General features: G+C 32.7%; 1 protein-coding gene across 1 annotated transcript in view; it reads right to left on the bottom strand.

The window, feature by feature from the left end:
- The window catches only part of Scn7a (sodium voltage-gated channel alpha subunit 7), an 82,241-nt gene that overhangs the window by 44,405 nt on the left and 14,328 nt on the right, over positions 1 to 23,508 (bottom strand). Inside the window, exons 2-7 of the mRNA XM_071619115.1 lie at positions 12,492 to 12,739; positions 9,746 to 9,863; positions 9,302 to 9,392; positions 7,995 to 8,123; positions 5,850 to 5,941; positions 1,831 to 2,037 (exon numbers count right to left, since the gene is read on the bottom strand). Of these exons, the coding sequence (XP_071475216.1) occupies positions 1,831 to 2,037; positions 5,850 to 5,941; positions 7,995 to 8,123; positions 9,302 to 9,392; positions 9,746 to 9,863; positions 12,492 to 12,725 (871 nt within the window). The 5' untranslated portion in view covers positions 12,726 to 12,739. The remainder of the gene's footprint in view (positions 1 to 1,830; positions 2,038 to 5,849; positions 5,942 to 7,994; positions 8,124 to 9,301; positions 9,393 to 9,745; positions 9,864 to 12,491; positions 12,740 to 23,508) is intronic.

Below are 23,508 nucleotides of genomic sequence, written 5' to 3'. Positions count from 1 at the left end.
TATCAAATGTAAATTGTGTATTTGTAGATAGTAGATACCATGTTGCATAGTGTGAACATGGTTATTTAGGAGTTTTGGCTTTTAGTTTCTAGATTCAAATTACATGGACCAAGCCCATGGGATGAATGGATGGAAGGGTGGACAGACGTGTGTGTGTGTGTGTGTGTGTGTGTGTGTGTGTGTGTGTATAAATTACCCTAATACAAGGAATATGACTTTAATTTGTCACCTAAAATAATTTTAGAATAATTTTGAAGTTATGAATAGCTCAGTAACATTGATTAGGTTTTTTGGCTGGCAGTCAAAAAGCAAATGAAATTTGACATTAGTAGCACTGAATGGTATAAAGTATTCTCCATGCAAGAACTATGATATGGCAATTGGGTTGAAAAGGTTTTATGAACATAATATTTTCTGCAGTTCTTAACATGTCATTTGAGGAAAATAAATAAATACAGTTGGATAGATTTTAAAGTGATAATCCTTAAAATGATATTTAAAAATTATAATTTTTAACATGTATTTTTAGCTGTAGGTGAACACAATACCTTTATTTTATTTTTATGTGGTGCTGAGGATCGAACCCAGTGCCTTATGCATGTTAGGGGAGAGCCCTATCACTGAGACACCACCCCAACTCCTATAATAGTGTTTTTTAACAAAGATAAAAAAAAAAATCCGGGGTCTGTTTTCTTAGCAGTGACAAGACAAGTAGCAAAAGTGTTTATTTTCAGTTAATTAGCATATTTTTATTACAACATCAAAGAAAGCAATGGGAATTTCAATTAGAATCTAAGATTTAAGCTTCATCTCTCCTTGTCTTTAATACTTGATTTAGGATGATGACATAGATACATACAAATATTCAAACATTTCACAAACTCATATTATAATAATTTTGTGTTACTTGCATCATAATCATATGATGCAAGAAACCAAACAGTAAAAGTTGTTATGATTTGCTTTAGAACTTACTAAATTCAAAATATAAGTAAATTAATATAGCACAGGTACATGACATTTGTTAATATATTATTCATAATGGTTGAAAACTAGGTTTTTATTATCATAAACAATGTCAGGAAAAACTTGATAATTTTAATATGAGAGGAAAATGCAGTAAAGAAGCATGACCTGGTGAAAATGAAACAGATTTTAAAGGCAGCTTGAGCTTGGACACAATCCTAGTTTTACTACCTAGTAGTTACAATGCCCTAGAACACTAGCTTAATTTCTCTGCATTATTATTTCATTGTTTTGCAACAGGGCAGTGGATATTGTCTTATCTCAAAAATTATGATGAATATATGAGACTGGACATAAGAATTACTTATGCATAAGAGCTAATCAATATTGATTGTCCTGCATTACTATTTTATGATTAAATATTTCCATTACTTAACAAAGTAGAACCAAAAGTATTTAATTTAAATGTGCAATAGTAATTGAAATCCAACATAGTAAGAATTCACAATATAGGGAAAAAAAAATTAATTTTAAGTCATCTCAAAAATTTTAATGATCAAATTTATATTTAAAAAAATTATTGAAAAAATGTAAATATTATGATGCTCATACTTTAATCTGTTTCTGATAAAATTGAAAATTAGACTTATATTATTTTAAAGAATAATATTTGAAAATTTAGGTTCCCTTGATTTAACTCAAGGAAGATTGAAACTTTGCTATCTTGATAAAATAAAAAAACAAAAGCAAAGCAGACTCAAATTAATCTTTCACATAGCTACAGCATTTAAATAATTTGCCCTGAAGTTGAGAGTTGAAACTATTCTGTTTTCATTTATGATGTAGATGGCAGGTGATTCTTACCTCGAATGTAATATGGGTTTCCAGTTCGGTTGTGCAGGGTCTCATTTTCATTTTCTTGGGGCCATCGCAAGCATTTATGCTTTAAGTTGCCCATGAAGAGTCCCATTCCAATTAGAGAAAATATGCTCAGAAAAAACAGAGTTAAGATAATGGCACCAAAAAGTTTCTTCAAGCACTGGATCAGGGTCTCTACAAGGAACTTCAGTCCTGGAAAGAGAAAGGTGTGTTTTGGTAAAAACAGAAATCTTTGTTTTTATGTATTTTTTATTGATTAAAAAAAATAAATGACAGCGGAATGCATTACAATTCTTATTACACATATACAGCACAATTTTTCATATCTCTGGTTGTATATAAAATATGTTGACTCCATTTTGTGTCTTCATAGATGTACTTTGGATAATGATGTGACAAATTTCTCCCAAATCAATTGAAATCAACAGGTTAATCTAATTAACTAGATCTAGCAAAGTGAGTAAACATCAAACTTTGAAGTTTCTGTATTATTGCTAGTTTATAACACCTGATGAGATAATTCAGACAGAATATTTAAAACTGGATTTTTTGTTTGTTTCTCTTGACTAGACAATAAAACGGCTTTCTCTCCTTTGCTACTTGTCATGCCAACTGTGATGATGAGTATAAAAGCAAAGATGTAAAGTTATAAATCAAAATGCACCGAAGATATTAAAACAAGAAATAGTTTGAAATAACATCATTCTGCACAATTTTTTAGTTTTATAAGAATTCAATTTTGGAGCTAATAAATAAAACTCGTGACAATAATTTTCATGATTAGGAATGAGAATTAGTAATGAGGTTAACTTTGTATCAAAAGTTTCCTGGGCTGGGGATGTGGCTCAAGCAGTAGCGCGCTCGCCTGGCATGCGTGCAGCCCAGGTTGATCTTCAGCACCACTTACAAACAATGATGTTGTGTCTGCCGAAAAACTAAATATTAAAATTCTCTCTCTCTCTCTCTCTTTAAGAAAGAAGAAGTTTCCTAAGTGAGAAGTCAAACTTAAATCTGGATTTAAGGACATATATTTATTTCTTTTAATTATTAAGTAACATACACTATATTCTGAAAACATAGGAAACTAGAAGAGAAAAGCAAAAATAATGCAATTAGCCCTCTGAGAGGAAACTGCTATCAACATTTTGGTGTGTAACTTTATTCCTCCCTTCCTCCTCCTTGCCTTTCTTTCTTTCTTCTTTCCTCAGCTGCTTTACCACCTGCTGCCATGGCTCTCTTCTTGTCTGTCTGACAAGAAGAACACTTTGAGAACACTTACAGATGTTCAGCTCAACAATGCATGAGAGAATATAGTACTCTGTGATAATTAGCAAGTTATCAACATTTCTATGCATCAAATTTATTATCTTTAAAATGAGAACACTATTTCATTTATTGTGAGAAATGAAAATCTTTTTTTTTTTTTTTTGACAGTCTCTTGCTATGTTGCCCAGGCTGGTCTTGAACTCCTGGACCTTAGAGATTCCCCTGCTTCAGCCTTCCAAGTAGCTGGGACTAGAGGCGTGTGCCACTACACTTGACAACTCTTTGGTTTTTATATATCTGTATTTCCCTTTTGATTTAATGTGATTCCTGTTTTGAATAAGCGTTAATTTATTTCTCTAGTATTTTAGATAAAATATATCTGTTTTAGAACTTCTGTCAAATTTCAGTTGTAGTTTTGGGCCAATATGTAAATTTCTACATAGAAAAAAATAATTCAGAGCTGGGAGGATTGTAGTACAATGGTGAAGTGCTTGCCCAGGATGCCTCAGGTTCTGGGTTCTACCCTTAGCACTGGGGTGGAGGGGGGGATGGTATTTGCTCCAATTCTTCTACACAAGAAAAGAAAATTACCGATTTTCCCCATTTCTCTATTCCCATCTCTGAAGTTTTTTAAAAAAATATAATTAGACTTAATTACTACATTATTATATATTTTATTTATTCATAGCATTATATGTAATCTGTCATGATGTATTGGACAGGCAACATTCAAATCTTTACAAGAGTTTAAGAGGAAAGTTAAATTCATGCAAATAGGGTGTTGAGAGGGCATGGCAGGAACTTAAAGGAGAAGCAGCTTAAAGGGGAAGCAGCTCTTTAACTACAACAGGGTGTTTCCCATTCACAAATGTGGGTGGATCCATGCTGAATATTCAGCTGAGTTAATTTAGATTTCATTGAAAATTATCAAGTTTTTTTAAAATTCTGGTATCTATTTGAAAGTTTTCTAAAACACAAATTGTCATTAACACTGTGATTAAGTTTAGAATATTTTATTCATTTTCATATATTTCCAGCAGTTATTTAGAACGCTTGTAAAAATTCAGAACACTTGAATGAATGAGAATATTTTTCTATTGACTTCACATGTAATAACAGACAGGTAGAGAATCTGCAGTCTGTTTCTCTACTTAATTGTTTGTAGGGGGTCTTACAATACTATTATTTTTTCAATGCTTTGTTAAATTTCATAGTATAAGTGTATCCTCTATTTTTATTTGTCTAGTATCAGATGAACTCTTTCTATTTATAAGGTTTTCCTCCAGTTAAAAAAATGAAAAATTTATTTTTCTTATATGTTTTTAAACAATTTTCTTTTTATATTTATCCCTGGCCTCTTTTCAAGGATCACTAATTATCCATAAATAAAACTTAGTTTTCTCTCCTTCATTAATCCACCTCATTTTCAGCTAATACATAACTTCTCTAGTGTTTCTTCACCTGGTGGTTTTGTTGATGCACTGGTAATGCTACATTTTACTGTTCCTATTACCATTGAGTATTCACTAAGGGCATTACATTTTTATCATTTTTTTTTTTGTTTTTATCTTCAAGCTATTTGTATTTGTCTATTTTACTATCTTATTTTTATCTTCTGCCTGAAAAAGTCCAGATTTTCTTCTATTATGAATACAAAATGGATAATTTCTTTTGTTCCTACCCTCATAAACATTAAAATACTTCTTTCTATATATTACAAAATATTTTTATGCAGTCCATATTGCAGGTAAATGCCTTGTGTATTTGTCTTTAAAAAAATACAGCAAGAGCTCCCTACCAGCCTGTGTGCCCAACTCAGGTGGTTGTGTTCTTGTATTACCTTAAATTCAACTGATTTATTTTTATAATCCTTACCTCTGACATATAGATGATGACAAAGTGATGTGATTTTATGTTCTGGGCATTTGTAGAGCAAAGAAGGAGAGCCTGAGCTGTGGGTATTCCTACATGGGTGACTCATTCACAAACCATTTTTGCTAAGCAACTTTATTGAGATGTAAGGCAGAAAACCTAGAATTCATCTGTTTCATGTGTACAATTCAGTGTTTCAGAATATTCAAAGGTTACAAATATTCTATGATCGCCATACTGTCTTTCTGTTTTTGTTCATCCTGGACTCCAAAGTATTTATTCATTCAGAACAACAAATAAGAAGATGTTGGTGGGTTCCTGCCAGGACATGGTCAGAATGAAAGCTGTAAATTAGTTCTCTGTAGCTCCCATCAATATGATCACTTTACAAGGAGTTCCAACCTCCCTGCACTTTGCAGCACATGAATTGTATCCTATCCAAGCACTTACAGCAAAGAGGAATTTATCTAATTTAATTTTGTTAATTCAACTGGTATCTTGATACAATAAAGAAAAGGAGGCATACTAGACATCTGTCTAGACTACTCCTCTCAGAAGTCTAAGGATAATTTTATAAGTGCACATTTAATATGTAAAAATAAGTAATTAAAACAAAATAAAGCTGATTAATTTATATTTTGTTATCCTAAGTATTGATTCTATATCACATAAATAACAGTCAAATGTATTTTTTTCCTTGCCTTTCCTGGAGTGACAAATAAATTAAAAGATAGATGAATCACTGGTTTCTAAGTGGAACATGACTCAATTTAACATTTTCTCTGAGCAGCAGTTAGAAAATTCAAACAAACACATGGACGTGTATAAAATACAATGAGTAAGAACAACCTAATTCCACTTCTTACCTTGGTTTAAAGGAATAATTTTCAAAATTCTCAAAGTTCTTACAGTTTTAAGATTTAGAACGAAGTTTAGAGGTGAATATCTTGTTATAATCCTGTGGAAGTAAACTAGAGTTATTTAGGAGTCATATTGAATCTATAGGACTTATCATTGGCTTTTTGTGCTCTTTGAAAACTACTTAAAAATTATACATCCAAGCACTACCCCTCACTTAGATTATTCCGTTTTGCAAACTGTTCTATTATTACTTGGAAGACAAAAATTACTATAAAGAAATGTAGCCATAGCAGGTAATATTAATTTACAAACTCAAATTACTGGAGTTCAGTCCCCAAAAGTCAGAGGTTACATATTTTCTTGGATCTGTGGAAGCTAATCCAAAATAAGCAGGTGGGGTGGGAGTTAAAAAAAAATAGAAGACCAATGGAGTAGACAAAGGATTAGATTAAGGAGGAGAGAAGAGGAACAGATTAAAAAAATAAATAAATAGAAAGATCAGCAGAAGGAAAGGAATAGTAAGAGAAAGGAAGGGAGAGAATGGGAAGTCCAGGGACTGAATTAGAGTAAATTATATTCCATTGTTTTATAATTATGCCAAGATGAATCCTAATGTTGTATATAACTAAAAAGAACCAATAAAAATAGCATAATAAAAAATTACTGGAATTTATAACAGTTCACACTGAATAATTTAATGTCGAATATTCTCTTATGTTCATAAAATTTTGTTATCTATTACTGAAAAGAGTTAAAATAAAAACAACAGCTGTTTTTTGGACAAATAAGGTCCATCTTCAATATTTAAACTTCTGACAAGTGAGGTGATGGCAGGAATGAGGATGAGGATACTGGGGACAGAGGAAGGCTGATGGTTGTGAAGGTAGTGAATGATGGTGACTGGAGAAGGCAGAATATATGTTGGTTAAGAGCCACAGCTTCTGGAGCCAGACTGTGTGTGGCAATGTAGGATCTTCCATTTATTAGCTATGTGGCAGGCTAATACTTAATACTGCTGCAGTTTCCTTAATGGTAAAGTAGGGATATGATTTCTTGATGCAGAGTCTTTTTGTGGGGAAAAAGATGGGATAATATATGAAAAGTACACAGATCAGCACTTTGCACATGTAAGAGCTCTCTTGTTGTTAGCTAAGTTAGCTTAGTATTAGCTGACAGCAGCAGGAACAACAAAAATAATGGTAGTGGAAATAGAAGTAGTAAAGATGATAATTACAAATGATATTAACTATTTTTTAATTGCTTACAATATGGCAAGAACTGCTTATACTTTTTTTTGGGGGGGAGGGTGTACTGGGAATTAAACCTAGAGCTTAATCACTAAACCACATTCCCAGCACTTTTTATGTTTTCTGTTGAGATAGTTTCTCACTAAGTTGAAGAGGCTGGCCTTGAACCTACAATCCCACTGCCTCAGTCTCTGAGTTGCTAGGATTACAGGCATGCACCACCACACCTGGTCTTTGGTTTATACTCTTTATAAAAGTTCTTTTTTTAATCTATTATTTTTGCTTGCTTACAATATGGCAGAAACTGCTTAAACTCTTTATAAAGGTAATTTTTTAATTGACCAAAAACTAAAATTAGAGTATCATTTTAAATTATTTTAAAAGAAACTTGAAGGCAATAATATCATTTCTATATCTACTGAAAAAATACTAAATAGAAGCATTGAAAAAATAACAAGACACGATTAGAATTATATATAACACTACAGAAAAATGTGTGTGTGTGTTTAAAATATCTTATTCTGATATTTAGGATATTTACTGGTCCAAGCAATGTAGCGGAATGAAATGTTGACTAAGGACTGAGAATCAATTATGCTAGGATGGCCTAAGTCTTCAGGGAATTCTCTACTCAGTGAAAAAAAAAATCAGTTAAAATGTACAAATTCAATCTTTATCATTTTTGCTCAAGATAGAAAACATCTCATTTCTTTCATTCTCTTTGCATGTTCTGAGGACTCACTCAGAAATAGTGCCCAAGAGACTCACTACAACTGTGACTCATGAAATATTCTTTATTTGCTGAAGTTTTGGAAGCAGAAGTTTTTGTAGAACTCAATTTTTAAGTGAAAAGCACTTGTTTAGCAAAAGACTCAGGTATTTGCAACTTGAAGAAATACTCACTCAAATAAGGTTACACCGAAATCAAGCCAGTTCCATGGATCCCCAAGGAAAGAAAAAGATCCTGCCCAGAAGCCTCTTGCAATGATTTTGACAAGTATTTCAAATGTGTAAATTCCAAGTAAAGTATTCCTGTAGAGAATTTTTCACATAAATTTTAAAAGTGAGAATAACATACTGTCAGTTCTGAAATACTGTATCTGTAAGTGACTATCTGGTATTTGAAAATAAGTCATCAGAAAGGTAAAAACATGTCTGGTAGGCAGGCCAAAACAACCAATCAGACAACAAACAAAACAGCAAGTGCCCTTGAACTTGAGTATAATTTTAGATAGGTCTCCTAGTATGGTTACCTCTTGTGGCATTAGCCATGAGTTTGGCTACCAACTTCTTTTAGCTATTTCTGTCTCAGAGATGATAGGCTTCTCATCTATGTAAATAATAAAAATATCAAATTTACTCAACATTAGGATTGCACAATAGTTAACAATAATTGAGGAAATATGTAAGATTTACCTTTATTTTATACATATATAAACACAAAGATATCTTTGGTGAACCAGTATTAGAGTTACCTTCCAAAGTCAACCAGCTCTAGGAATTTATAAAGCTCAGGGGCATAACTTCAAGAAAGTCTCTACCTAGAAATTTCAAAGGGTCTTTCTATTATTGTGGTCTAATTCAAGTCGTGGCAGAGGAAAGAAAAACAGAACAATAACAATTGCTTTCTTTTTCTTATTTTTTAATGCTGGATATTGAACCCTGATATACTAGGAAAGTGCTCTACCACTGAGCTACATCCCCAGCCCTAACAATTTCTTAATAAATGAAAAGGAGAAAAAAAAAGTTATTTGAGTTAGAAACAAATCAGGTGTTGGGTTACAAGAGTTAAGACCCAAGGCACTAAAATATATTAATCATTAATATTAAGTTTGAAATTATATCCTCCATAAGGATTATAACAAAATCATTAAACTAAAGTCTCAAACATTTATATTATGTTAATCTATTGAGAAATAGAGGTATTTAAAATCTAACTAAGAATAATGAAAGGGTACAAAAATACTAAAATTAATGAGTTGATAAATATGATAATTTTTATTTGGAGAATTCACTCATTCTGTTGCAGGTATAAATACATTATATACCTTAAATATTTTATTATATATAAAGTATAAGTACTATATCATGTAATGTTATAGTATATAATATATTGTGTAACTTAATGTTATGACATCAAAATTACAAAATGTTAAAAATGAAAATATAGTAATATGTGACATTATGTGTAATAAAATTTATAAACTTACTCAATTGCTGTTATCCATATTGACCAATTAGTCATAGTCATAAATATGCAATCAATGAGGACGCTAATTAAAATTAACAGTCGGAAAAAGGTGAGCTACAGTCAAGGAATAGTGGATAATAAATGATATTAGAAAAAATATTTCTATAATCAAACTTTATAAAAACACATAATAAAATATTTTTAAATGCTGAAAACATTATTGAAAATTAATGGACATTAATATTTGTTAATTTCTACTATTATGGGTATTTAGAAAATATATTTCATATGTATTTTCAAACATGGAATAACTAGTGGAGCATTATTCACATTTCATTATCACCTAATGTGAGATATCAATTTGAAAGAGAAAAGTTTGGCAGCAACAGTTAAGTACAGAATAGTTGAATTTAGTATTAGCACAGTTTAAAACACAGTCCACAAGCCAGTAGCAAAGGATATGGATGCACCAAAACCTTGATAGTTGTTCCTCTGATGGGACTGAAAGGAGACAATGTGCACAAGATGGAAGCAGCATTGAACCTAAAGATTGTTCTCTTTTTATTTAACACCATGAAAGTCTATAAGAAGAAAAAACAAATGAAGTGAAATAAGAATGTAGAACTGGAATTTCATTAATTATGTAACATTGCCAACTATCATTACCATCTAGGATTTTAACAGCTATATATCTTTTTGATATCCTTCTACAGACTAAGTCAAATGAAAAGATTTTTACAGTTTTCATTCATATTTACTTTTATGTGCTCATCTACCAGTTTCATTTTGTTTTGTCCTGCCACTGCTATAGTCAAGAAAGTTGCCTTAGACCACACCACCAGGTCTCCACAGCACCAGCATAACAGGAAGACTACTGTATCCTGATGGCACATGAAGACACACTTAAAAGTACCAGAAGTGTCACATCTCAGAATGTAAGGAAAGTATAAAAGTTAATTTTATTAAAGAACAAATTAAATGTTGGTTTCAATAGTAAATATGATTTAGTGTATGAAAATACTATATTAATCATTAACAATTATCTGGGAAATAAAATCTGATTTCTTTGATATCACTACATAAACATATCTAATCCAAAATTTTATATTATGGAAACTTAAGATGTTGGGATATTAAAGCATTAAAATTCTAACAAATGTGATGAATGATCAGAAGTGTCCTAAAATTGAAACTGAATTTCATATCTCTATGAGTGTGTGTTCTTGTATGTATTTATATATGTGTATATATACATATATATGTATGTATGGGAGCATATGTATGTGTTTTTTTTGTATATATTCATTGAAATTATGAAGAATGTTTGTCTGTTATTGAATTTTCCCCTTTTGATTTTTCGATGTAAAGAGAAAAAATCTAAAAAGAAATAAAGAAAATAAATCTGATTACTTAAAGTGTTCTTTCTATGCTGTTTTCCAGAACAATTTCAAACTTCACACAAGATGTAATATATATGTAACCAGTTAATTTGTGTCATTGCAAAGGGATGAATACTTACAGATAAAATGGTTTCTCAATTTTTAAGGGCTCAAATTTGTATTAATTTTATAATCATTTGTTTCTATGTTTTATCTTTAACAGAATAAACGGAATACAACTCAAGTGTTTAAATAACACAGTGTCACTGATAAATCACAGCACTTTTTACATGAAACTATTCTTGTGATTTTTGCCCCACGTTTTTCATGGCAACTAGACCATGAGTAATTCTGGGCTTTGCACTAATTTTCAATAGCCTTGTCTTTGTCTTCAATATCAAGTCTGCCTTTGCCTACCATATCATATACAGGACAAAATACTCTTTTCTCTGCTACATCACAGCTACTAATACTGTGCCATAGAAATCTTATCGCTTAGGCATACCAACAACTAAATGCTGAAATAATGGAGATGAAGACTTGCACTGTAAAGAACACTCAAGATTATGCAGCTGACACATTTTTATTTTCTAATCATGAAAGGTATTCCAGAGTTATATTAATATAAAACAAACAAACAAACAAAAACGCACTTTGTCTCCAGAGACTTCAATTCAAATTTATTTCACTAATTTTATAACATCTTTGAAAATACTACAAGAATATCAAATCACATTTGTCTACCATGAAGCTCCTCTTCATCCCCGGAAACTTAATCTACTTTATATTTACTTCATTTTTGTCAATGGCTCCAACCATTCTTCCAAGCTGAAAATCCTGGCATTCTTTGTCAGTCAGATTCTATTTCTTGTCAGGTTTGTTCTCTCCCTCTTCTCTAAGCCCCTACTATACTCTGGACCTCAAATCCAGCAGTTTGGATTATTCTCCCTCATATTTCAATTTTTTGACTTTATGTAATAGTGATTTAGAAATCTACCAGACTGACTTTACTTAATCACTTTATTCATATCTGTCCTTTGATTACCACATTAAATCCCTGTTGACATCTTCATGATCTCATCTTATTTCCCACAACTTGCAACATAACCATGTTCCCAGTCACATGATCAGCCTTTCTTTTCCACATTCCAGAACAATCTCTGCTCTTGCCTGTTTCTAAAAGGCTCTCCCTTTGTGTTATTAAAATCAGAAGTGTTCTGCAAGCTTTAATTCAAATTTTACTTCCTCAGTGAGGACTTTCAGGTTCATCATTCCACACAGATCTATCTTTTCTAAGCAAAATTATTTTCATGTTCAGCATTTTGTGCTTGTTCTAGGATATATTAATAGGTGCCACAAGTCTTTCTGGAGATCAGGTATGAAAATATGAAGGAATAAATGAGAAAAAGTGATTAAAAAACTCATACAGATTCGATTCACTTTCCTGTCTCCTGAGGAAGCTCACCAAGTTGGCCATTTTAAATAGTTGTGTTTATTCTGAATATCTCAAAATTATTTTAAAATTGATAACCATAAATAGCTAATCAACTTTGCTGTCATAAAACAAATTGCTTCCATGAAGGCACATAGTATATACATTAAGAAGTTAACAATAAAAACTACCCAACCAATATATAGCAGTTCTGATAAAATCTCAAATGTCTGCATTCCCCAAATAATATATCTTAGGTAGTTCTGTATAATATAAAATTATCTTTATCAGTTCTTCATTCACTCACTCTTTTTTTGTCCTATGTCAATTATATCTTTTGCATTGTCTTCAAATAAAATAATGAAAATGTAATCACAATAATTTCAATTAATACTCACATTTTTTTTCACATAGTAATATGAATCCACATCTTCCAAGGGCTCTGACACCATTCCTCGAGAAAGGTCTCCATAAATGAATGGAAGCTTTTTGCCAACTTCCAAGGTAGGGTCCGGCTTTAAATCATCTTCTTCATGTTTCTCGTTTTGTTTTTTAGCAATATGCTGTTTTATAAGTTTAAGAGATTCTTCCGTGAAAGGGACAAGGCCCTTTGATTCCGGAGAATCCAACATTTCCAATTTTGTACCTGTAAGAAATTACTTTTCTTCAGTTCCATATAAAAATTGGGTTTATTAAGAAAATCTAATTTACAAAACCTAGAATATTGTTAGAATGGAGAAGAGCAAAAGAAATACATATATTTATGGAGTACATTGCTGAATTCTATAGAAATGTAAATTGTTAGACTTAATATTAGACTTAATTTATAATTTCACAAGTGACTCAGTTGGCTTTATTTACTCATTACTTGAACATTCTTTTTTTTTTTTTTTTTTTTGTATGTGATAAGTGCATTTGTGTTGAGATTCTGATAATTCCATGATGCAAAGGCAGAGTAATGCTGTAATGGAGTTTGTTATACAGGAATATGTGTCTCCCTCTCTCTCTATCCATCTATCATGAATCTTTCACGTTGGCCAATCGACAATATTAATTATTACAATCTTCCCACTATGTCTTTGGTATCCAGTGGAGGACTATTGGCTCCTATCTGTAGCATTATCAGGAGGTTGTCAACTGCTCCTGCTTGATTTATATGGTGAGTTCCAAATTAACATTGGCCCTAGGAGTGGGTGGTACATAATATGGACCTGGCTAATAATTGATTGAAATCTCTTTGAATCATTGGTCAAAACCAACTGTTTTGCTGACTCGTTCTATTCCAATTCGTGTCAAAATTTTCTCTTCAATTGATCTTACTTAATGCCAACTGACAGGTTTCCTTTATTTATTTGCCTATTTTTTTCCTGTAATTTTATTATTGCAATAAAGAATAAGGAATTTTGTACTAGATGTTGTGTCATTTTATATCATATGCCATGTATTTCACAGTGCTGGCACTAGCTGAATTTCTTTTATGAGATTTTCTACAACTGAAATTACATTCAGGCTGGGGCCGTAGCTCACTGTCAGAGTGCTTGTCTAGCTAGCATGCATGAGGCACTGGGTTCCATCCTCAGCACCATATAAAAATAAAACAAATAAAATAAAGGAATTCTATCCATCTACAAATACAAAAAAAACTTTTAAGAAAGAAATTACATTCACAAGAACATGTGTCTACTTCAGAATTTTTCACTGTTGTGAAAAATTGAATTAATACTTTAATATTTTGTTTGTCTATTAATCAGAAGAAAAAGGTGAGTTAATATTAATGGAATAAGATTTATTATAAAAATTATACATCCACTACCAACATAGGTAAATGATGGATATAAACAATTATAGATAAAAAAGGCAATCTCATAAATACCCAAGGGGAGAACACATAGTATATTTCTGTGGCATAAATGTACGATGGAAAATCTATTGGATTGACCACCTGTGTCTTTCATGGGATCATAAATTTTTTGGGTTTTGCATTGCTTTTCATGTTGCTTCATTCTACTGGAACAAGCCTTCCTTCATGTACTTCTAAGAATATACCCACCAAAAACATATCACAGTCATAACTTTGATTGTTCAGTTTAAGTTCCCATGTGTACTAATAACCTATGTGTCAAAAATAAATAAGTAAAAGGTTATTCTAATGAACCTACCACAGCCTATGGATCCATTTCCTCTTAAAATAGTCACCTGTGACCAGAAAGAGGGACAACTTCACATCGGAAATGGTTGCTTTATTCAAAAGTCCTCAAGATATGTTCCAGGTATTGGATGTGGAACAAGTTTAAATAGGGGATTATGGACTAGAAAGATCAGCATATGTCTACTTGCAGCTCCCTTTCCCAGACTAATGATATAAAAATTCACTCTTGCTCACCTCAAAATTTGCTTATTTTCCAAATGTCTTTGTTCAATATCATGTGCAAAACTGAAACTTATTGAAAGTTTGCTAAGAATTATTATCATACATAACATGAAGATACATTTGAATATGCTCAATATAACACTGTTGAGACTTCTTACTACTGCTTCAACCTCATTGTTCATTGCTCATCTATTTAGGTCTTTTATATCCTCTCGGTTCACTTTTAGTAGTTCACTTTTAGTCCAGAAATTTGTTCATTTCTTCTAGATTTTCCACTTTATTGTTATATAATTTTTAAAAATAATCCCTAATGATTTTATGAATGTCAATGGTATATGTTGTAATGTTCCTTTTTTCATATCCTTTTATATATAGGTTTTTTTCTCTTCTTTGGTAAATTTAGCTAAGGGCTTATTAATTTTACTTTTCTTTTCAAAAATCAACTGTTTCATTTATTATTTGTATTATGATATTTTATTTTTTTTAGTTGTACATCTATAAATAAACTAAAAGTATTGTGTTATTTACTTATGTGGTGCTGAGGATCAAACCCAGTGCCTCACACATGCAAGGCAAGCACTCTACTGCTGAGCCACAACCCATCTCCTATTTGCATTACTTTAAAAATATTCTATTTCATTTATTTCTGCCCTGATCTTTAGTATTTCTTTCCTTCTGTTGATTTTGAGTTTAGTTTGTTCTTGTAGTTTTAAGACCTTAAAATACATCATTAGGTTATTTATTTGAGATTTCTCTATTTTATTAATGTAGGCACTCATAACTATAAACTTCCTTTAAGTACTGCTTTTAATATTCTATGGATTCTGGTATATCATGTTTCCATTTTGATTAATTCCATGAATTTAAAAGATTTCCCCTGAATTCTCCAATAACTCCCTCCTTGATCATTGAGAAGTGTGTTATTCAGTATCCAATTATTTGCATTATTTCTGTAGTTTCTCTTGCAATAACATTTTTAGTTTCATTCCATAATGATCTGACAAGATGTAGGAAATTTAAAAAAAATTTGAATTTGTTAATACTTGCTTTATATCCTAAAATGTGACCTATTTTGGAAAAGAAGTTCTGTATGATTAGGAAAATAATGTATATTCTGTAGCTGAGTGGAATATTCTGTAGATGTACGTTAGATACATTTGATATGTAGTGTAATTTAAAAGTGCAATCTCTTTGTTTATTTTTTGTCTAGATGATCAATCTATTGGTCAGAGTTGGGTATTGGAGTCAACTACTATGATTATATGGAGTCTTGCCTCTCACTCTTTGTCCAGTAGTGTTTGTTTTATAAAATTGGGTTCTCCAAAATTTAGTGGTATAATTGTCACATTTCCTTGATGAATTCCTTTCTTTATCCACATGGCTGTGATGCTTGTTTCTTCTGATTTTGGCTTAAAGCCTGTTGTGTCAGGTATGATTATAGTAGTCCTTTTGCTTTTAGTCAGGGTCTTCCTTAAATTGCTCAGGCTGGCCTTGAACTTCTAATCATCCTGCTCATTCCTCACATAGTTGGGATTACAGGTGTGTGCCACTATGGACAGAGATTTTGCCTTTCAGTGTGACTCAGCACTTCACATTTATAGATTTTTTTATTTTTCTGTTTTGAACCCTGGACCTCACACATGTTAAAAAAGTGCTCTATCACTGAGCTATACACCCCCAGCCCACTTATCTCTTGCATTTTTCAATATTCTTTCTTTGTTCTGTACTTCTGGCAATTTAAGTATAATATATTGTTGTAGAGAAGTTCTTTTATGGTCATGTTTATGTGAGGTTCTAAATGCCTCCTGCACCTGCATGTCTGTCTTTCTCAAGATTTGGGAAATTTTCTAATATGGTTTCATCAATGAGTTTTCTGTGTCTTCAACCTGTGTTCAGCCTGTCTTCAACTCTTCTCTCTTGTCTATTCTTATCATTTGCATGTCTGGTATTTTAATGGTGTCCCAGAAATCTTACATATTCTTTTCATTCTTTCTTATTTTTACTTATTAATGTATGTGAAAATTCCCAACCTTGTCTTCAAGGTCTGATATTTTTTCTTCCACTGATCCATTCTATTGGTGAGGCTTTCAATGAAGTTTTTAATTTGACTTATTGAGCTTTTCATTTCTAAGATTGATGCTTCATTTTTTTAAAATCTCTCTCTCTCTATTGAATTCCTCTTTGCATCCCAAATTGTCATCCTTAATTCATTTAGCTATAATGTATTCTCTTGGAAGTTGTTGAACTTTAAAAAAATTGTTCATTTGAAATTTTTGCCATTTCATTAACTTTGGTGTCTTTGGAATCACTAACTAGAGAACCTTGAACTTTATAGGTGCCATGTTGCCTTGTGTTTTCATATTTCTTGTGTTTCTGTGTTGAGATTTGCTGATTTATTGAGATGGATGTCTCTTCCATTTTTATATGAGAGCTTTCTTTGCAAGCAACCTTCTTTCAATGATTTGCTCTGGAATATCAATTTGCTGTGTAGTGCTGACTTTAATTCCAATTGGACTTCATAGCATAGTTGCCCTGTTGCTTCTTTGGCTTTTATTAGTGAATTTTGATGCAGTGCATAACTGCATTGGAGCCTGAGGGACTCACTTTCTCTATAGGTCTTGCATAAGTGGAGTCCTTCTGGTATTTCAGGCAGATGTGGTATGCTCAGAAAAATATGTGAGCACACCTGTGTGGTTACTCCTTCAGTCTTGTCAGCAATGTGGGCAGTCTGACCGGTTGTGAGGGCAACCTATGTTGAGGTCCCTCTTGATGTGGTATCCACAACCATTGTTTTTTTTTTTTTTTTTCTCTGCTGCTACTGAAGTCAGTGAATGTCTAGGAGTAGGATTTCATGACCCAGCCATGCCTCAGGGACAGACTATTGCTTGCTAGTGTATGGAATAATTTCTCTAAGCTGGGCCGGGCATGTAGCTCAGCAGTAGAGCACCCACTTAATGTGCTCAAGGTGCTGGGTTGGATACACAAGACTGTATAGAAGAAGAAAACAAACAATAATAAAAACAACAAAAACCAGAGAAAGGAATAAAGTAAAATCCCAATAAAAGCAACCACAACAGAACAACAACAACAAAAAAGAGAAGGGAAAATAATATAGAATAAACTAAAAAGTTAAAAAATAATAAAAAGTAAAATTAATTCAAAAAGAGAGAAACCAAGGAAAAAAGAAAAAGTTAAGAGACTAAGGAGTAGAAAAACTACATATCTATGTAAGTATGTGTAAATATCTAATTCATATACATATGTATATAAAAGATATATATATTATATAAAATGCAAATTTTTTATCATATAAGTGTATGTGTCTATATAAAGTAAAATTAATTTAGAAACAGAGTAAAAAGGAAAAATTAAATATAAAGGGAATATAAGAAAAATATGTATGTATATATATACACACACACACATTTATATATACACATATAAACAAACAAACACACACACCAAAAAAATAGGATTAATGGAGAGTAAAAATGTCCTCTCCATCATGCTGGATTATGGAGACAAGACTGGTTGTTTGAGACCTGTGCTTTTCAGAGGTTCTTTCCATGTCTTCTTAGGCTGTCCACCCCTTCAAGACAGCAAAGTCTGGGGATTACTCATGCTTCTTGGCTTTGTGGTGCTTGTCAGTCAACTAGCTGAAGTGGTCTGTTGCTGAAGTCAGTTGGAATAACTGAGTTGCCTTGCATGCTAGAGTGAACTAGGGTGGAACTCAGAGCTCTGGAGGAGAGGATTTAGTCTGGATTTATTTAGACTGTGCACTCCAAGAGTGCTGCAAACACTGATATTGCAGCATGGCACTAACCTAGTGTGGAGTATGGAATTCATCTGGAATAAGTGCCCTCTTCACTATGCACTCACAAGGCAGGGCTGTTGTTGGGCTTTGCAATGTGTCAAGAACTCTGACACTTTTTATGCTGCATCCATTGAGGGCAAGTAGATATTAAAGAATCACAACTATCTGTGCCAGGGGTTGGCAGCTGGCCCCATACAATCTACTGCCTATGATTCTGCTGTTCTGAGACTTTGCTCCCATGCAAAATCATAAGTTGACTATTCCTTCGCCTAGACTCCTGCAGCTGACTTCCTGAATTGCCAGTTTTAAAGTGGAAGCATCTTCAGTTTCCTTACATGTCACAGTCCAGTTGGCCAGGGCATATAGTTCTCAGCAGCTTTGCATCAGAGGCTCTCCCCAAGTCCAAACTGACTCTGGAGGCAGCTGCCTCCATTAAGTCAGTGTAGTATTACCTTCATGAAGAACTAGAGGCTGGAAAATGCAGGAATCTTTGACTCTCGGAACAGCAAGTCAGACAGGACTTTCTCAAGAAAGTTCCATGAGAATACACTGCTAAGTGTAGTAAACTTGTCTAGAGCAGACTGGTATGAGGATGATCCTAGGTTGACTGCCTGTTTAAACTATATTTCTGCAAATAGTTGATTGATTCCTGTTCTAGTGGTGCTCATTGGAACTGTCCCTCTTCTACCTCAGTCCCCACCCTCTGCCACACTGCCTTCTGATTCTGGGAAACTGCTTCACCCTCTGTTCCATTATCCAAAGGCCTTGAGTTTCTCCAAGTCTCTGTCCACTATTGAACTTCAGTGTTCTCCCACAGTCATCTCTTTTATGAGAAGCTGCTCTCCAGGTGATTTGATCCTATCCCCCAGAAAGTGGGTGAGTGCTATGGTTGTAAACAATGTGGAAAAGCCTTTGTTACATCTGCTCAGCTTCACTTAAATGAAGGAACCCAGAGTGCAGAGAAATCATACTCATGAAAACAATTGGCAAAGTCTTCTGTTAATAATGTTTCACTCATTAACATGTAGTAAGTTTTCTGTATAAAAATTCTTTGAATGTGAAATGTTGTGAATCAACATTTCTTGTCAAAATCAAAGAGAAGAAAGTGCTCACATGTCCAAATCTATCTATCTATCTATCTATCTATCTATCTATCTATCTATCTATAAATAGTACTGAGGATTTAGTCTGGTGGTCCTCTATCACTGAGCCACAACCTTTTTCCTTTTTATTTTGAGACAAGCACTTGCAGAGTTCCTTACGACTTTGCTTAGGTGCTGAGTTTGGCTTCACATTTGTGATCCTTCTGCCTCAGACCCCGAGTCTCTGGGATTAAAGGCAAACACTACTAGATCTAACTGAATAATGCTTTAAATGTGAAGATTTTGGAAAATCATTCCATTTTCCCTGTTGCCTTCAAAGTCATTTCACTCACACTGTAAAACAAACCTCAGAATGTGGAAGATTGGGTACATTCTGTCAGCTTCCCATCTCAGCCCTGTTTTCCTTCTCATATATGAAAATACTCAGAGAAGCCCTGAGAATGTGAGAAATGTGGGAAGTCTTCTAATTTTCCCAGTTTTTTATAAGGTCTGGGAAGACTCTTCTTGAAAGATTCATGCCAAAATTGAATAAATCATATGCAAGTAAGTGAAAAAAAAAAGAAAGTGGGTGAGTGCTGGGTGCCTCTAAACACCATCTTCATTCCTGTAGATGGACTTTTTTCTTTGTACAAAAACCAATTCTATTTGTGCTTTATGTACTCAACACGGGCCTTGATTATTTAATAAGGAAAACAAACTAAATGTTTAGTAAATTAATTCTGAAAATGTCTCAATATGAAAATCTGTGCTGGATAAATACTAGAAGATAGGCTTACCAAGCACTTTATCCACAACCCCTTTGACCAACAAATATGACGTATCAAAGCCTTTGGTTTCCTACATGACTTATCAGACATATCAATAATTTAGGTTGTGGTAGAGAAATAAATCAGTGGAATAAAAAAAATAACATCATGAACTTTGAAACTGAAATTGGGTAGATCTACATTCAAATCCAAAACTATTACTAAAATTCTGAAAGATATCAGTTAAATGTACTATCTAATATATTTGAACCTGTTTTTTCAGTCATAAAATTGAGTTAAATAATGATAATTGTTTAATGGGTGTAATTGATACCCAGTAATTGTCACAGAATAAATGTGAATTTTAATTGTGATAAAATTTGATACCTTAGAATGGTAGACCAAATCTAATGGAATAATATATGAAAGCCATACATATAAGTCTTGGAAATTTGACCTAAATAAATCAATCTTCAAAATTACAGTAGAGAAAAGATGTGATCTTGTGGCAGAAAAAAAAAAAAAAACTGTCAAGGAAATTTACTTGATAGTAATGAGACTTATAAATCAATAACAATTTTTGTCTGGCAAGAAAACTAATACAACCTTGACTGTATTGATGAAAGATGGAGGGGAAGTCCCTTTGCTCTCCTCTCAGTTCACAGGTGTGTACAAAAACTGGAGTGTTTTTTTCTTCTTCCTTTTTTTAAATTCTTTTTTTATTTGTTCTTTTTAGATACACATGACAGTAGAGTGTATTTTGACATATTATACATAGGTGGAGTATAACTTCCCATTGTTGTGGTTGTACATGATGTGGAGTTACGTTGGTTGTGAATTCATAGATGAATATAGGAAAGTTATGTTCGATTCATTCTACTGTCTTCTTACTTAGAGTGTTTTTAAGTGAGGACAGGATGTTGGTTGAATTAAAAAGAATCCATATAGTAACCAACAGAAAGAAGGAAGGATGTATAACAGTTGAGGCAGAAAAGATGCAAATGAATCCTTACTATTTTCAGGTATGAGAGATATGGAAGGAAAATGAGACATCCATATTATTAAGAAAGAATGAACTGGGGTCAGTGAGCTGAACCCAGAACAGATTTGGTTCAAGTCAATAAAGAGTTTTCTCAATAGCTGTCAAAAACAGAATGACTTGATTTGGGCAACAGACCTTTTTCTTAACTGGCACTGGGAAGCATGGACTTGACAGTGGGTGGGATGATTGCAATGGGTCCAAATATTTACTGGAAATATTAATAAATTATAATTTTGGAACCTTCCAATGTTAAGATTTTTGGATTGAATGTGTTCCACAGTATCAGGTGACCTAAAATTTGGGACTACACTATTAACTAAACTAAACCTATACAGCATTAAATTTAGAAAATCAAAAGCATTTTTACATCTGTTTGCACTACAGTGAATTCTTACTGATTTACTTACTGAATTACTTACAGTGAATTCTTACTGATGTTTTTAGGGACCTAGTCTGATGGCTAACAAACATTATTACACCTATTTATATAAAGAATATCTTGTTTAAAAGTAGGCAAAAAGGGAGGTTTCAAACTTACTGCAAAGATGCTTCCATTAATGGAAAAAGAATCTGCATATTTTTCATTCTTTCATTGAGACCTCAAGATTCAATTTGATAGCCTGCCTTCTTATTGCATTGTCCAGTATAATTTCTCTCTATTTTTTCTGTTATTACTCCATGGTAAAATAGTCTGACTCCTCATTTTGCTACCTACTAGATATGAGACCTCAATAACATCTCTCAAGTCTTACTTTCCTCCTATGTAAAATTTAGAAGCCCTCATGCATCTCTCAATGCTGTAAAGATTAAATCAGACAACACAGAAATCCTGGGACCATGTTACTGGCTTCATCAATATGAATTCTCCCAACCCACTTATCCTAGAAGACGCTTTCGGTGATAATTCTGACACTGAATGGAATTAGTGGGATTGTTGACTAGAAGAATGAATGGCTAGAAGGCCTTGTCTTCTACAGCATTGCAAAGCAAGGCTGCATTTGTCAAATGGAACTGGCATGAGTTGGACTTCTAGATGGTTGAAAGCAGACTGTAAATTATTAATCATTAAATAATAATTCAGTAAAAGCATTTCTGTGGGGTATTTATATAATATGGTTCAGGCACCATGCTTTTCAGTGAGCTATCTTAATACAGCACTAAAGACTGAAAAACACAGAAAGATTAATAGTTAATCTGTCCATTAGAAGGCCTTCCTAAAAAATTGAATAGCTAAAGTAAGTTTTTGGCAATAAATGCATCACATTCAACTCAGGCTAGGACTCTAACAAATTATAGTTGTACTAATAATTTAAATTGCTGATTGAATTGGAAATGGTTTATTTTGGGTATAAATTAAAAGTGGATCCTGCAAAATATGGGGTTAATTATCAAAGAAAAACTATTTTCCCTAAATTTCAAATTCAAATATGAACCAACATTCATTATAATGTATTGACAATTGAATTATGACCACTCTTACTGAATGACTACCAGTTTTGAGGCACCAGACTACATGTTTCTCATTATATCATCCTTATGATTGCCATACAGATGTGGAGACAGAACTTGATCAGTTTCATAACTTCTCCATCATTGTGTAGCTGCTTAGGTGGTGGAGATGAATGCTAATCAGGTTGCATTTAAATCTAAATTTGTATACATTTAAATTATACCACAAAAATGCATGCAAACTTAAAAATTTTAAGGCAAGTCTAAACAATTGATACTTCAGTGTGGATCCTTTAGAAATGTCCACTTGGCCACCAACTTTTATTGTTAAGTAGTTGTCAGGTTAATGTCAGGTGGAAATGGCTAGAAACTTTAAGCAAATATTACCAAAGTCAAATATTTTACATTTTGTAAAACTGAAGATAAGGAAGCAGAGTCAACATTAATTTGGAAAGGACAATATACTGCCTAACCTGGTAACCCTCCATTATTATTATTGTTGTTGTTATTATTATTATTGTTATTATTTCAATGATGAGGATCAAACTCAGGACCTTATATATGCTAGTCAATCACTCTACCACTGAGCTATGTTCCCATCCTCTAACCCACTGAGTAGATTTAGGGAATTTGTTATTTCATTGTAGGAGAGTTCCTGCAATGGAAGTGAAAAAGTGAGCCAGATAATACAGAAAATAATTTATCTCTCATGAATTTAAGATATTATCACATTTCTTCAGCTAAACCAATCAAATGCATACACTGAAGATTTTGAATTTGGACCTGGAGATATAATGTAAGAGGGGCTGTAGACAATCCATTTTTGCAAAACAAACAGAAGTTCCAGTAGCAACTTTTGGCAACTTCAGTGACAATTGTAGCAATGGAGT

The sequence above is a fragment of the Marmota flaviventris genome, chromosome 11, assembly GCF_047511675.1.
Source record: "Marmota flaviventris isolate mMarFla1 chromosome 11, mMarFla1.hap1, whole genome shotgun sequence".
Taxonomy (NCBI): domain Eukaryota; kingdom Metazoa; phylum Chordata; class Mammalia; order Rodentia; family Sciuridae; genus Marmota; species Marmota flaviventris.
This window is presented reverse-complemented; position numbering and strand designations above follow the sequence as displayed.